A 16679-nucleotide genomic window follows, 5' to 3' on the forward strand; every position below is an offset into this window, starting at 1 on the left:
ATTTCCTTCTATCGTTTATCTGTTATTTACTCAGTCTCTCTATCAAACTCTCAAACCAGAGTTATTGATTGTTGAGACAGTGTCAAGATAATAATAATAATAATACATTTTATTTGTAGGTGCCTTGCATGACACCCAAGGACACCGTACAATTTGTTAAAAATAAAAAATCATAAAAAACAGAAAACGCAAATAGGCAACAGAACATGATAAAAACACAAACAGGAAATCATGGAGGAGTCAAGTGGACACAAATGAAACATATAATGGGGAGCACTACAGTGAGTAAGCAGATTTGAACAGGTGGGTTTTTAATTGGGATTTGAATATGGTGATTGTGTCTGACTGTCGGATGTGCGGGGGGGGGGGGAGTTCCAGAGTCTGGGAGCAGTGCAGCTAAAAGCCCGAGCACTCATGGTGACGTGGGGTGGGGACGGTCAGCAGACAAGCAGAGGAGGAGCGGAGGGGGTGTACTCCTGAAGAAGGTCAGCCAGATAGGGGGGGGGCAGGTTATGTAGGGCTTTGTAAGTGAGCAGTAGGTTTTTGAAGTTGATACGGGATTGAACAGGGAGCCAGTGGAGTTGGATGAGGATGGGGGTGATGTGTTCGGAGGCCTTGGTGCCGGTGATGATCCGGGCTGCGGAGTTCTGTATGATTTGTAGTTTATTGATGAGCTTGGTGGGTATGCCCGAGAGGATGGCGTTACAGTAGTCGATGCGGGACGTGACAAATGCATTGACCAGGACTTCAGTGTTTGATTGAGAAAGGGATGGGTGGAGTCTGGAGATGTTGCGTATGTGGAAGAAGGCAGTCCGGGTGATGTTATTTATGTGAGGTGAAAATGAGAGGAAGCTGTCCAGGATGACACCAAGGCTCTTAACTTGACCAGAGAAGGGGATGGAGTAGCCATCAATGATGAGGTTGGAGGCAGGGGAGGATGAGGTTTTGGAAAGGGTGGTTTTGGTGCCAACCAGCAGGGCTTCGGTTTTGCTGCCGTTGAGTTTTAGGAAGTTCCTGCTCATCCAGCTCCTGATGTCCTGGAGGCAGTTGGTGAGAGAGGTTGGGGGAGGGCAGTGTTGGGTTTGCTGGAAATGTAGACCTGGGTATCGTCGGCGTAACAGTGGAAATGGACATTATGATGACGGAGGATAGTGCCAAGGGGGAGTAGGTAGATAATAAACAGGAGTGGACCCAATACTGACCCCTGAGGAACACCATGTGAGACAGTGGAGCTGTGAAGATGAACAAAGTTTACAAGTTACAGTTAGTTTTATTTAGTTTCTGTTGAGTTTGTTTACGTTTTAAGTCAAGTTTCTGTTAATAGCTTTTGGGAAAACATCTGAATTGTTTGTTTATTAGTTGAAAACATGTGTTTATTGTATTTAATCAATCCTTCAAAACACCTCACATATCAAATAAGAAAAAGGGTCCCTCTAGGTGTCATTTTTCAATAAATACCTGAGATGAATTATACAGTTATTTGTCCCTGAAATGAATGCTTATTGTACCCTTTCCAACTGAAGACAAAAGCCATGTGTTAATGAGTGTTGGTGTTTTTTGTGTAGTGGAAAAGAGGATTCTCTCCTCTCCTCTCCAGCGAAACCTGGCCCCCCTATTTACCAAATGGTTTCTTTGTAAATGAAACAAGGTAGGGGTCTTTTTTTAAGAGTCCTAGACTCCCTGTGCACAGTGTCAGGCTCGTTTGTCCGGAGAAAAAAGGAGGTCTTGGATCCGGCTCGTAGGAATTATGTTAGGAAAATATCACTCGACACCAGGTTGAGAATCAATAATCAGGTACTAATCTATTCTTGCAAGAAGGAGCAGAGTTAAATCACACACAAAGGATATGGGTTAACTCACACACATGGGGTATGTTGCTCACCGGAGCAGCAAAAAACATCAGGCTTACATGTATATAGTCCAAAACACGGCGATAACAACAAAGTCGTAAATCGAGGTGGCGCTAATATCATCAGCAGGTGTCGGAAAGGTGACGGGGATATCTGCGACGTCTTCTGGAAAGAGTCACGTACTTCCTTCACGCCTCGTAGAAATGAGATATTTAGGAGACAACAAGAATGTGTCTTCTCATAAATATCAATAACCTGAAATGCCCTGCCTCCTCCTATCACAAGAAGAGGCAGCTGCAAGGTCATACCCAGTGCAGAGTCACACATAGTATCAGTGCATTAAAACAACCCATAAAGGGGAGACCACAGTATTTCTCCAACATAAACCTACCTTTTTGCCAGAATTTGGACAAATATGAACAAATTACTACTGCAGTGGAACGTGTCACGGATGAAAGCTCTGAGGCCCTTTTTTAAAGACTTGACTGCAGTTGAATTCGTCATGGCAGTGCCTTAATACTCTTCATTATGGCACATGATGATGACGATGATGATGATGATGATGATGGTGGTGATGATGATGATGAAGAGGATCACGATGTGCTCGGCTTGCCTAATGCAATTTGTGATCACTTACTTACTTTTTTTGCAGATACTGGAAAAAGCCGCAGAAATCGCCGGAGCAAGTGACAGCGTTCCCATGGTGAGTTCAAGTACAGTGGGAGATACTTGTGTTTAAAATACATAAAAGACTACTGAGTGACTAGTAACTAAGTACATTCAATCAAGTACTGTACTTTTTTGAGGTACTTGTACTTACTTGAGTATTTCAATTGTATGCTACTGTGTACTTCTACTCCACTACAGTTCAGAGGTAAATGGTGTACTTTTCCTCCACTACATGTATTTAATACCTTTAGTTACTTCACAGATGTGGATGAATGATGTGAAATATAATCAAGTGTTGAATCAGACTTTAGTTCCACCTGGAGTAAATCCACCAGCTACCCTGCAGTCTACAAAGTCATTCAAACTAGCTGCACCTTTACCAGCTTTGAGAACACTTTCATGATCAATCATTATAAAACATATCATATATATTATTCTGAAATGGACCAATCTGCACAACGACTACTTTTACTGTCGCTACTTTCACTATATTTTGATGAGAACACTTTTCTACTTTTACTTGAGTAACATTTTGAATGCAGGACTTTTACTGTAACAGAGTATTCCTACACTCTGGTACTTCTACTTTTACTCAAGTACAAGATCTGAGTACTTCTACTTTTACTCAAGTACAAGATCTGAGTACTTCTACTTTTCAGGGTTCTTACGGTCATTACAAACCTGGAAAAGTCTCAGAGTAATGTTTTTGGTCATGGAAAAGTAGGTAAAGGTCATTGAAAATCATTGGTGAAAAAGTGTATGAACCCTGACTTTTACTCAAGTACAAGATCTGAGTTCTTCTCCCACCTCTGTAAAAGAAAGACCAGGTGAAAATAAAGTGAGGTATTTGTTTAAAGTTGTCCTGTGAGAAATGCTGCGTAATAATTTCTCTCCCACACACACACACACACACACACACACACACCCACACACACACACACACACACACACTAGTGTATAATCTCACACTGCCAGTTCCCTTGGAAACACATTGTTATCAGCAGGGTGTAGCTGCTGAATTATTCCAATCCCCTTCAAAACTAGAAACTCTGATCAGATTACTCGTATGTTTTCCTGTCTCACCGCCCCTCAACTGAAAACCCTCTGCTGGGTGTGTTGCAGCCGGTTACGTAACCCTGTGTTATGTAAAGGGCATGCCTGAACGCACCATTTCTACATGAGGTGTCTGTGTGAGAAACGGCAGATTAGCTCCCAATGCAACTTTGTATACCGTGTAAACTGTTAGTTATGGTAAATCAGCTTACAGATCCACACAGTTGGGTTATTCGTCTTCCAGCGTAAAGAAAGTTTAATCTGCCAAATGTTTATTTGACCTCTACTCAGTTTGATTAAATGCTTAAAGGACACGTGTCCCTCTTTAAATCGACACCTTACAACTTGTTTTAAACCGACACAATGTTAGGCCTTGGTTTGGATTGTGTCGAATGCACATGATGTACACTTTCCTGGATGCTCTGAAACACTCCTGCCACCTTGTGGTACATTTCAGCAGTGGTTTCCAACATTTAATTAGACGTAACCTTTCAGATGAAGTACCTCAAACATCCAAACATGTCAATTTCAATTATATCAATTAGGTGTTTGTCTTAATGGTTTAAAAAGTGGATGATGATATAAAAAAGTATCTATCAATTATTTGTAGCTATTTCAACCGGGGTTGCTCGATATTGGAAACGACTTTGCCATATTGTTTTTCTCCTGGTGTTTTTCCACTATAAAGAATGCAGGAATTTTGACTGGAAGACGACCTTTCTGTGCTCAAACTATCACCTTAAACTGAGGTTGCAATTATTTTTGCAACCAAATCTTACTCTAATAAACTCTTTGCAATCCAAGCAGCCTTGTATTTTCGTAAATGATGTGCTAACTAGCTTACTATTTCAACCTTTTAGAAGTTACTACTCTCATTTGTCCCGTTTTAACTCACTCTCTGGATTTTTTTTGTATTCATATACATTTCCTTTTCAAAACATTTGAGCTTCCCCAAATGTCCAATGTTCCTCTGGTTTTAAAGTTATCTACCCCCTTGTTTGGAATCAGTGCGTAACGGCCCGTCCACACAGCGGCTTTGGAAAAAGCTTGCCGGCGGGCGTGTCTGAAGCTCCACCAACAACCAATCACATGAATCTCCCGCCCCTGACACACAAGCAGCGGTTTGATTGGCTAGAGCTTGTACTGGTATATGATTTGATTGGCTGACGCTTCCACTGAAAGCTTCAGAAGTTTCAAAAGTTGAACATTGCTCAACTTTTGCAGCCTGAAACGCCAGGAAAGCTCCGCTCTGCTTCCCACAATGCAGTTCGGCGAAAAGTGACGTCACCCCATTCAAAGTGAATGGGCAGAAGCGTTGGAAGCTTCTTCCAACGCTTCTGCCCATGCTGTGTGGACGGGCCGTTACAGTCACTGCTCATCGTAATCGTCTCGTATCCTTTCCATCCTGATCCCTTTTTCACTTTGTTCTTCATCCCTCCTGTCACCTCTTCTCTCCTCCACCTCTCCTTCATCCTCTCCTCCTCTACCTCCCCACCCTCTTTCCTCATTATTCCTCCTCTCAGGGTCGTGGGGGTAAGAAGTTCCACATCGAGCTGAAGGAGATCATGGAGCGCGACCCTCTCTCTCAGCTGTGTGAGAACGAGAAGGATCTGATCTGGACGCTACGCTACGACTGCAGAGAGAACTTCCCTCAGTCGCTGCCCAAGCTGCTGCTGTCCGTCAAGTGGAGCAAACACGAGGACATGGCCCAGGTTAGAAAGCACTTTAAAGGTTACCTATTTGGCAAAACCCACTTCTTCATGTCTCTTCTACATCAACATGTGTCCCCTCTTCTTCATGTCTCTTCTACATCAACATGTGTCCCCTCTTCTCCATGTCTCTTCTACATCAACATGTGTCCCCTCTTCTTCATGTCTCTTCTACATCAACATGTGTCCCCTCTTCTTCATGTCTCTTCTACATCATGTGTCTCCTCTTCTTCATGTCTCTTCTACATCAACATGTGTCCCCTCTTCTTCATGTCTCTTCTACATCAACATGTGTCCCCTCTTCTTCACGTCTCTTCTACATCAACATGTGTCCCCTCTTCTTCATGTCTCTTCTACATCAACATGTGTCCCCTCTTCTTCATGTCTCTTCTACATCAACATGTGTCCCCTCTTCTTCACGTCTCTTCTACATCAACATGTGTCCCCTCTTCTTCACGTCTCTTCTACATCAACATGTGTCCCCTCTTCTTCATGTCTCTTCTACATCAACATGTGTCCCCTCTTCTCCATGTCTCTTCTACATCAACATGTGTCCTCTCTTCTTCATGTCTCTTCTACATCAACATGTGTCCCCTCTTCTTCATGTCTCTTCTACATCAACATGTGTCCCCTCTTCTTCATGTCTCTTCTACATCAACATGTGTCCCCTCTTCTTCATGTCTCTTCTACATCAACATGTGTCCCCTCTTCTTCATGTCTCTTCTTCATCAACATGTGTCCCCTCTTCTTCATGTCTCTTCTACATCAACATGTGTCCCCTCTTCTTCATGTCTCTTCTACATCAACATGTGTCCCCTCTGTGGAAAGAGACTCTGAAAGTTTCAGGAACAAAGATTCTCTCTCTTTTTGATCCATTTCTATAAAAACCTGTCTGAAAATGAGCTGATCAGATTTTGGCCACTTTATGATGTAATAACGATCTTTTGTCTTGTGTAACCATTAGCCAATCAGCAACCATGGTAACCCCCCCCACCTTAATACCTGAATCTCCTCCTAGAGCACCATTGAGTTCTTTGTAACCAAATGTCTCTCAGAGGGGCGTGGGGAGGGGCTCCTTATTTTCATCTAAAGTAACAGACAGAGAATCAGCACTTTGGAAACAGGGCTGTGTATTCACCGTGTGTGTGTGTGTGTGTGTGTGTGTGTGTGTGTGTGTGTGTGTGTGTGTGTGTGTGTGTGTCTCTGCGTGTGTGTGTGTCTCTGCGTGTGTGTGTGTCTCTGCGTGTGTGTGTGTGTGTGTGTCTCTGCGTGTGTGTGTGTGCCTCTGCGTGTGTGTGTGTGTCTCTGCGTGTGTGTGTCTCAGCTGCAGGCTCTGCTTCAGATCTGGCCGAAGCTGAGTCCCAGAGACGCTCTGGAGCTTCTGGACTTCAACTACCCCGACCAGTACGTCCGAGAGTACGCTGTGGGCTGTCTTCGGGACATGAGGTATTAATAATAAGATATTTAGAGGCGCCTTTCAAAGCACCCACGGACACCTTACAATTCATAAAATATTCTAAGGAGAGGTTTAAGACAGTACAACAGGACCAACACATTCACCCTCCCACACGTAAAGCTTTATCCTCCTCTGTTTCTCTGTGGCTCATATTTAAGCCCTTACATTCATATATTATCCACTGAAATCTTGTACCTTTTGTAACAAACCTAGTTGTTTTGTTGTACTTTTATATTACTCTGTGTGAGTTAGTGTCAGTGTCAATAAAAACACAACCAGGCCTTCACAATGTCAGACTTTCACTAAAAGATTATCCTGGCTAAAATGATTCACATAACCTATACAAGGCCAATATATCTCTGAAAATGTAGAATAAATAATAATAATAATGCTGTCTGTGAGATTGGGATCTTAACTGTATTAAATCCTCATTATAACAACAATTACACTAATGGATGTTAAAAAGGAAACCAGATGAACTGATAAACAAGAAATACATAAGCCTAACATCTGCCAACAAGATATCATGATGTGTGTTATATGGTTATTGTCAACACAGGTGTATCGTTACACAATCCAACTACAAGTTATACAAGTGAAAGTCCTTCATTCAAAATCTTACCCAAGTAAAGAAGGTATACATTCACAAGGAACTGTGTGATACAAATATATACAAATGGGTGATTTCATGGCTTTATTTTGTGCATCACAGCTGAGAAAGGTGGAGCTCATTTAAAAATGTTAAATGTTTATCTTCCCCAGCAGAGGAGGGAAGGAACTAAGTACATTCACTCAAGTACTTAAGTACAATGTTGAAGGACATACTTGAGTATTCCCATGTTATGCTACTTTGTACTTTTACTCCAGTACAATTATTTAATACCTTGAGTTAAGACCTTAATGATCAAGTGTTGAATCAGACTTTAGTTCCACCTGGAGTAAATCCACCAGCTACCCTGCAGCATACAAAGTCATTCAAACTAGCTGCACCTTCACCAGCTTTGAGAACACTTTCATGATCAATCATTATAAAACATATCATATATATTATTCTGAAATGGACCAATCTGCACAACGACTACTTTTACTGTCGCTACTTTCACTATATTTTGATTAGAATACTTTTCTACTTTCACTTGAGGAACATTTTGAATGCAGGACTTTTACTGTAACAGAGTATTCCTACACTCTGGTACTTCTACTTTTACTCAAGTACAAAATCTGAGTACTTCTAATTTTACTCAGGTACAAGATCTGAGTACTTCTACTTTTACTCAAGTACAATATCTGAGTACTTCTACTTTTACTCAAGTACAATATCTTAGTACTTTTACTCAAGTACAATATCTTGGTACTTCTACTTTTACTCAAGAACAACGTCTGAGTACTTCTACTTTTACTCAAGTACAAGACCTGAGTACTTCTACTTTTACTCAAGAACAACGTCTGAGTACTTCTACTTTTACTGAAGTACAAGATCTGAGTACTTCTACTTTTACTCAAGTACAAGACCTGAGTACTTCTACTTTTACTGAGTCCTTCTCCCCCTCTGCTCCCCAGTGACGAGGAGCTGTCCCAGTACCTCCTCCAGCTGGTGCAGGTATTGCGTTACGAGCCGTACTATGACTGTGCGCTGACTCACTTCCTGCTGCAGCGCGCCCAGGGGAACCGCAAGATCGGACACTTCCTGTTCTGGCATCTCCGGTGTGTACGGACACACACGTTCAGATAACATGAGAGGGAGAGAGAGATGGTGTGTGTGTGAGGAAACGGCTCATGAGGAGTTTGGTTTTCTGCTGCCCCCTACAGGTCGGAGATCCACATGCCGGCTGTTTGTGTGCAGTTCGCCCTCATGCTGGAAGCCTACTGTCGGGGCAGCATCCCTCATATTGAGGTCCTCAAGAAACAGGTTGGTGAAGACAGACTTATTTTGTTATCCTTCATATCCTGTTTCTCCTGAAGTCAAAGAAACCCCTTTTTAAAATGTATGAAAGGTGGGTAGGTAAGTTTGAGAAACCGGCTCGAGATACACGTTTTGTTATATTCCATGGAATGCTCTTATATATAAAAAATATATAATCTGTGGAAGCCGTAGCGCTGTAAAAAGCACGACCAATCATCCCGGCTAAAGTAACTGGATGGCCTACCTGCCTGTCAGCCTTCCATCTGTGCACAAACTTATCTCGTGCCCTCATTGGTCATGTGCTCATTCCTGTGTGTTGGAGGAGGGGCTCTGGAAGGAAGAGGCATATTTTTCCCGGCTGTGTATTTTCAAATTCTAGCGCACTCGAGCTGGTTTCTCCAAAATTACCTACCCCACCTTTAAAATGTAAAATAATTGAATTTAAAATCGATCCGTGCATCTTTTGTTCTTCAGATGCTCAAACTATTGACTATTTATTTTTAAATGTTCTTAAACAAGTTGATTTTGGGCTGATATTCCCAATACATTATATTTTCTTTATCTGACGCTTCTATCAAATCTAGTTTGTATCGCTCTTCTTCAGACTTACTCTACTTCTCCTCACTCAACACCAGCAAAGCGTTATTCTATTGTTAAACGTGGCAGGACTGCATCTCTGGTATTTTTAGCGACACCCTCTGACCTTTGACCTCTGCAGTGTTGTCACTCCTGAGGTCACTTCCTCACACTTCCTCATCAGCGCTGTCCTTTATCTGTCCTCCTTCCTGTTTTTGAAGAACATGCACACAGTTGGAGGAGGAATCATCACCAAGGTTTTGTCGGCTGGATTCAGTCGATGAAATATTGAAATTCTCTTTAAACACAAGTGGTTTTCTTACTACTGGTTTATTAAGAACTACAGTTCTCCAATATATTAGATGAAATACACTTTATTGATCCAAACTTGGGAAACTGTTCTGTCACATCAGAATGTTAAACAAGGCATTGCACATATATTAAATACAATAGAAATAAAAAAGACTCAAAACTGTAGAAAATATCCATACATCTCTATAGCATATCTTTATCAATTACTCAATGTTGGATATATACATTGACTTATATTATTTAATAGTTAAAGGGGACCTATCATGCAAAATGCACTTGTTGATGTCTTGTCAGGAAATAAAACCCTCTCTCTTTTCCTCCGTACCCAAATCTCTAAAAACGGGGAACAACGGAGCTGATCCAGATTTGCGTCCGATATGACGTAATATCTGAAATGTGGACCCACGGCCCAATCAGAAACGTTGCTATCAGAAACAATGCCCGACTGTTTTGGACGTAATATGGTCGGTGTTTACATTAGCATCGCTAACACTCAGAGCTAGCCTGTACTGGAGAGCATGTGTGTGAAGAAGCAGGAAGTAAAAAGGAACTCACCTTGTGGTATAACCGGCAAGAGAGAAAGCCTTTGAGCTCCAGACTGTTTCAGATCCTTGATAATCCATGATATGGCGTTTCATCACGGCAGTATTTAGTTTAGACAGTAGCTGCCGGGTCCCGCGTGAGCTCAGACCCCTCCTCTTTAAAGCTTTATTCCCAAATCAGCACTTTTGAAACAGGAAGTGAAATAGAGGGATATGAGGCATGGCTAGAATGATCTGTTTGGTATTTTGAGCAAAACACTTCATCGACATGTTTTTTCTATTTTTGTATATATCTGAGAGACCTGTGTTATTGCCTAAAAATAGCCTGATAGGTGACCTTTAAAACATTTATTTTCTTGCTGTTATTTACCTTTTTATTTAAGTGTAATATAAGTCGTTTTTTATGCTCCTCTTTGGACACCTGGTGTAATTGTATATATCGGAGACAAGTGATGGTGGAAGTAGCGCACTAGTAGGCGTATCGTTTTCTTTACCAGTTTGAAACCATCATGCCATACAGTAGGAAAGGCACAGGGAACATATCGGAAACGTTTGGATGATATTGAATCAACATATAAATGTACAAAACCACCATCTAGTCTAGACTTGTGTTTTTCCTTCGTACAATTCGCTATCTGGTGCCTCAGCGGCAGTTTTACTTTTAAGTTCCTGTTTTATTTCTCTATGATTTTGGCCGCTACACTCAATATAAAGATACAGAATAAGTTAAAATACTATTATACACCATCCCTTCTACAAAAATGTTTTAACATGGGATACTATCGACAATATACGTGTGCAAATAAATCTTTTTTAAGTGCAATGTGAGAATATCCACGGTAAAAACATGATTACAAAAACCTATATAACAAACTACAGGAAAGGGGAAAACCCCTAAAGCATAATAATCTTTAATAATGTCCGTGTGCTTTTTATTTAATAATTGAGTCTCCTCTTTGTACATTTCCTTTTATTAGCACCCTCCACTTAGCTATAACGATGTAAATATAATAATAAAGCTTTATTGATATCATACAAAATGACACATCACAAGTTAAAATCAAACAACCCCTCAGATTATTTGTTAAGCAAAATATGACATTTTATCGGGTTAATAGACACAAGGAGGTCAAAGGTATGATCATAGATGTCCCCGCTGTGGGAGGACTTCTGACTCTTATGATTAAATGAAAAACAATGTTCCAACACTCACCACTCCTCTCTTGTTTTGCCTGCACCAGGTGGAGGCTCTGAGTAAACTGAAGTCCGTGAACGAGCTCATTAAACTGGGAACCCTCAAGAACGCTCGCAGTAAAACCAAGGAGGCCATGTTGACCAAAGAGGCCATGATGACCTGTCTGAGGCAGAGCGGATACTCGGAGACGCTGTCGGACCTCCACTCGCCTCTCAACCCAAACATCCTGCTGTCCGGCATCAAGTAAGACTTGTTAGAAAAATATCACTGGTCCCCGGCTTGATCTTCAAATCTCAGGATCCATGTATTTGTGATCCTCTCAAGAATGGAAGTAGTCATCACATACAGAGCATTTGTTTCCTTTTTTCTGAAAATCTAAAAATTCTGTATTTTTTTCCTCAAAATTATGACTTTTTCTCAAAATCTCCAAAAATTATAACTTTTTCTCAAAATCTCCAAAAACTATAACTTTTTCTCAAAATCTCCAAAAACTATGACTTTTTCTCAAAATCTCCAAAAATTATAACTTTTTCTCAAAATCTCCAAAAATTATGACTTTTTCTCAAAATCTCCAAAAACTATAACTTTTTCTCAAAATCTCCAAAAAGTTTGACTTTTTCTCAAAATCTCCAAAAATTATGACTTTTTCTCAAAATCTCCAAAAATTATGACTTTTTCTCAAAATCTCCAAAAAGTTTGACTTTTTCTCAAAATCTCCAAAAACTATGACTTTTTCTCAAAATCTCCAAAAATTATGACTTTTCCTCAAAATCTCCAAAATGTTTGACTTTTTCTCAAAATCTCCAAAAATTATGACTTTTTCTCAAAATCTCCAAAATTTGACTTTTTCTCAAAATCTCAAAATTATGACTTTCCTGAATACTTAAAAATGTTAATAATCCCTGGTCCCCGGCTTGATCTTCAGCCTCAGGATCCATGTATCTGTGATCCTCTCCAGAATGGAAGGAGTCATCACATACAGAGCATCAGCTAGTTCCTGAGCAGTGTCCTTCACATGCTGATATCCAAGAGAGGGAGTCACACAGTCACAAAATGGAGGAATAGAAAGCAGTATTCAATGTTTACTTCAGATTAGCTCCACGTCAGAAATGAGCATGCTTGATGTCTCTCTCCATAGAGGCTGAATCATCATGTTAATCACATAGCTATCATCTGCCTCAAACAGTCCTGATGCTCTTCTAGGTAATCACACATCCTGTCATGTTCACAGCTACAGTTGGGATACCTCTGTTATCATGTTACTCATGTTGGAAGAGGACATTCAGTATTTTCCCAACAATATTCTTAGCAGAGATCTGTTTCTACCTATTTTACAAGATGCCTTACACTCTCCTTCTTCTTCATCAGTGTGGAGAGGTGTCGCTACATGGACTCTAAAATGAAGCCCCTCTGGATTGTTTACAACAACAAGCTGATGGGGGGAGACACGCTGGGAATCATCTTCAAGAACGGAGACGGTGAGAGGGATTTAAAGACGGGGAGAAAAGAGATGGGAGGAAGTGGAGGGGTACAAATACTGCAGACTCATAATGAGGATTTAAGGCTCATTCAAATTAAGGCTTTATTGACAACACGGCTTCAGCGTAGGCAACGAACAATATACTTAAGACATAAAGAAATAAGTATTCAGAGTCAGGAATCCTTTATTTGTCCCATAGGGGGAACAGTGCAGGGAGAAGCCTATAGAAGTCTAGCACATGTTATTAACAAATATATAGAAACAAATATGGACACCATGGTGAGAAGTAGCAGTATCCCTAAGAGTATTGAAGAAGCCCGTTACACTAACAGATTGTAAATATATCGACTGTAAAGTCAGACATATTGTTAATTGCCCTTTTGTTTTGTGTGTGTTCTTGGAAACTAGTTGTGGTCTACTAGTGGTTATACAGTCTGGTAAAAAGAATAGCGCAAGTGATACAACGGTGCAAATGAAATGCTGAAATAGGTCAACTATGTCCAGGTAAAATAGAATAATAGGATGTAATATTAAATACTGTATTGATATGTAAATATGTGGGTGAACATTGTATTAAAAACATTTGAGCGGTGAGATTCAGATCACTCTGTCTTTAAAATAACCTCAACGTTTCCTTTCAAAACATTTTCATTTTATTGTGAAATTAAGAGCATTTTCCCCTGTTTTCTAGACCTGAGGCAAGACATGCTGACTCTGCAGATTCTGAGGTTAATGGATCTGCTGTGGAAGGAGGCTAACCTGGATTTAAGGTCAGTTGTGTCTGTTTCTCTAAAGCTTAATGTGCCACAACAAGTTAGTACCACAACGGGGCAAATAAAGGATTTCTAATTCTGATTTCCATTGCTTGACAAACGCCAGATCTACAATTGATGTTGATTTTAGTTTGGAGGGGGGGGGGGAGCTGGAAAGCTGTCTGTCTGTCTGGGATCTTGTTTGTTCCTGCTCTCTGTGGGGAAGGGGAAGCTCTGGTGGGGGGAGACACTAAATGACCCCATGCTAGTTTGACCTGCGACCCTTTTACATCCCAGACAACCACACACAATATCTACATTACATCCTAATCAAACACACACTGGCACTTTCTCCCCTCTCACACACATCTGGAGCTCAGCAGTGGGAGGGGGGTTGTTTTGACAGTTGAGCTTCAGATTTCAGGGACATGGGTTCAGAGGTCGAACACAGTGATGGGACATTGTGGATGAAGGGAGGGACAACGTATTAAAACACTATGACACCGTGGATTTCACTTTATTCTTCAACTTAGCCCATAGCTTTATCATCTGCAGTACTTTGGCAGGTACACATTAACATCGTGATGTAATCTTTCATCAAATACTTCATCTTTCTTTATTTAACACCCATTAAGTAAGATATGGCATTTTGTCTCGGTTAATCTAACTGCAATTAAATGAAATCTACAAATGAAGCCTACTTTAAGCATCAACTGTTTGATAAATTAGATTTAAAGGCACTGTCAGTAAAGTCTAATTAAAAAATGTAGGTATTTGTCACGTAATTCTGCATCCTGCTAAATGAGGAAATACTGCCATCTTGTGTAAGGAAAGAAAAACAAAAAATACGTCATCTGGGCCCAGTAGTTCAAAACTTTGAATCCCTATCTGATCGGATCAGATTTGGATTTTGGGGAGTTCAAAACCAAAAAACAGGATTAGGATCACTTTGATATCGGATCAGGAAATCAAATCCAAGCTTTAATCTGGATCAAATCTTCAAAACGGGTAGTTCAAACCGACAACACAGGATTGGGATCAGTTTGATCCCAAAAAACTGGATTATCTCGATCCCACCAGAGGCGTGGATCTCCAGTGGATTACCAGAGCAAAACGTACTGTACAATTTATTTAAAAATATGTTTCAATATAAATAAGATGGCAAAGTTTGTTAACTGAAATAATACACAATGTTTAGCCTTCATGGCAAATCAATTTTATTTGTCATGTTTTGGTCACGTTTGTGGTGGCCTACCAACCAACCACTGTGAAGCTGACGATTGAGCGGCCCGACCAAGCAAGGAGGCAGAGAGTTCAAATATAACCCGGTGTGAGCATTTATTTCTCATGTGCACATAGTCACCAGCCTCAATATGACTGTCCTCCCTGAACACAGTCAGCAGCCACAAGGGTCTCCCACACACTACCTGTCCACAGGGAAAACAGAGCCTAAATACACACACTAATCAATCAACAAGACACAGGTGAGGGGGGAGGAGACAACACAGGGCACCAGGTGAACCCAATCAACCACAATGAAGCTACACCACCCGTAACGGAGGCCGAGATCTATGGGCCCAGAGATCACCTCCGTGACACCTACCTAGCAACCAAATGTTGAATGATGACATAAATGTTTATGCTCACAAAGATTGTCAATCACAAATATAATTTAGATTAAAGAAAACATATCTTCAACCAAAAAAAAGTCCATCCTCTGTCGTCACCTTTCAAAAGTAATAGCGAACAATGGATGTCTGCAATGTGGTCTCTTGTCTTCCTTGTATTGTTTTTCATATCCACTAGATGGCGATCGGTCGGATTAAAGCACTGATATTCAGGATCTAGTTATCTTGAAAAGTCTGAATCTGGATCGGGGCGATCCTATCCTGAATTGCTTTGAAATACTGGGACAAAATCTGTCCGATCCTGGATCACAAAACATGGGATTTCAAAATCTGATTGAGATTAAAAGTTTTGAACTCCTGATTAGCATGCCATTATGTAATCACCATGATGTCCCTTACCCGTGAACTGCAACCTGTAGAATGAACGAATGAACAACCACTTCCTGCAGAAGGAGGTTTTACCAGTTATTAAAACTTTTTCCTCCAGCGTAGCAAACGGGTGTGTACGATAAAGAGATGAAAGATGTCTATAGCTGAAGATCAGATCACATTTTAACCTCAATTCATGCAGAAAGCCAGGAGATTCCCAAGGGTTCACACAGACGGTTTCTCAGCACGTTATGTTCCCTTATTACATGGCTTAGTTGAATACTCGATTCTGATTGGTCAATTCAGAACACGTGACACGTTGTTAATACCGAACAGATAGACCGTTGTCAAGGACTTATTGACCGTTGTTAAGGACGCTCACATCTTCAGAAAGTCGATTTAACTGTATACCGAATACATTGTATTGGGCCGAAAAGCAAACGGTTTGCTTTTCGAACTGGGACATGAAAAACAGCGCAGAAGTAACGGGGCAGAAACCCTCCTTTTTACGCAGCGGTCCAGACATAGACATCAAACGGCGACACATATTCAGTGTGCAGTTCCTTTGGCATTAGGGCAGGGATATCTAGATACTTTCCAAGGTTTGACATAATGAGTCGTGCTACTTTTAAAGCAAGGAGCGATGTTTTCAAATCTGTAATCAAAAAGCTCCTCAAAAACGCAAGCAGTTACCGTTGGCTTTTCAAACTGACATAGTTACTGTTTGTATCTTAAAGTCTCTTCCTCTTCCCATTACAGGATCGTTCCGTACGGCTGTCTGGCGACGGGGGATCGTTCCGGGCTGATCGAGGTGGTCTCGTCGGCCGACACCATCGCTAACATCCAGCTGACGAGCAGCAACGTGGCCGCGGCCGCCGCCTTCAACAAGGACGCTCTGCTCAACTGGCTGAAAGAAAGGAACACTGGGTAAGATGCTGCATGCTGGGTAAAGACGAGATATTATATTCGTTTTCAGGTTCATGTTTTAAAGTACTTCGTATCGTATTCGTTTTATCTGATCTTACCTACATCATCCCACTGTTTCCAATAGTTTTAAAACATAGAGGAAAACAGAATGAGTATTTTAATTAAGGTCCATTTCCTGTTATGATGACATATCCCCTTCTTTGATGCATCAGCGATCTGGTTGTCTGCGAGAAGATGTAATACATTGACTTTCTGTCA

At 40.9% G+C, this 16679-nt stretch overlaps 1 protein-coding gene across 4 annotated transcripts in view; it reads left to right on the plus strand.

Moving 5' to 3' along the window:
* Positions 1-16679, plus strand: part of pik3cb (phosphatidylinositol-4,5-bisphosphate 3-kinase, catalytic subunit beta) — a 105708-nt gene that overhangs the window by 79712 nt on the left and 9317 nt on the right. For all 4 annotated transcript variants that reach the window (XM_034198472.1, XM_034198469.1, XM_034198470.1 and 1 more), the window contains 9 exons: positions 2503-2553; positions 5096-5284; positions 6606-6727; positions 8298-8441; positions 8547-8646; positions 11312-11508; positions 12634-12743; positions 13437-13515; positions 16254-16421. In XM_034198472.1, the coding sequence (XP_034054363.1) occupies positions 2503-2553; positions 5096-5284; positions 6606-6727; positions 8298-8441; positions 8547-8646; positions 11312-11508; positions 12634-12743; positions 13437-13515; positions 16254-16421 (1160 nt within the window). The remainder of the gene's footprint in view (positions 1-2502; positions 2554-5095; positions 5285-6605; positions 6728-8297; positions 8442-8546; positions 8647-11311; positions 11509-12633; positions 12744-13436; positions 13516-16253; positions 16422-16679) is intronic.

The sequence above is a fragment of the Gymnodraco acuticeps genome, unplaced genomic scaffold, assembly GCF_902827175.1.
Source record: "Gymnodraco acuticeps unplaced genomic scaffold, fGymAcu1.1, whole genome shotgun sequence".
NCBI classification, from domain to species: Eukaryota; Metazoa; Chordata; class Actinopteri; order Perciformes; family Bathydraconidae; genus Gymnodraco; species Gymnodraco acuticeps.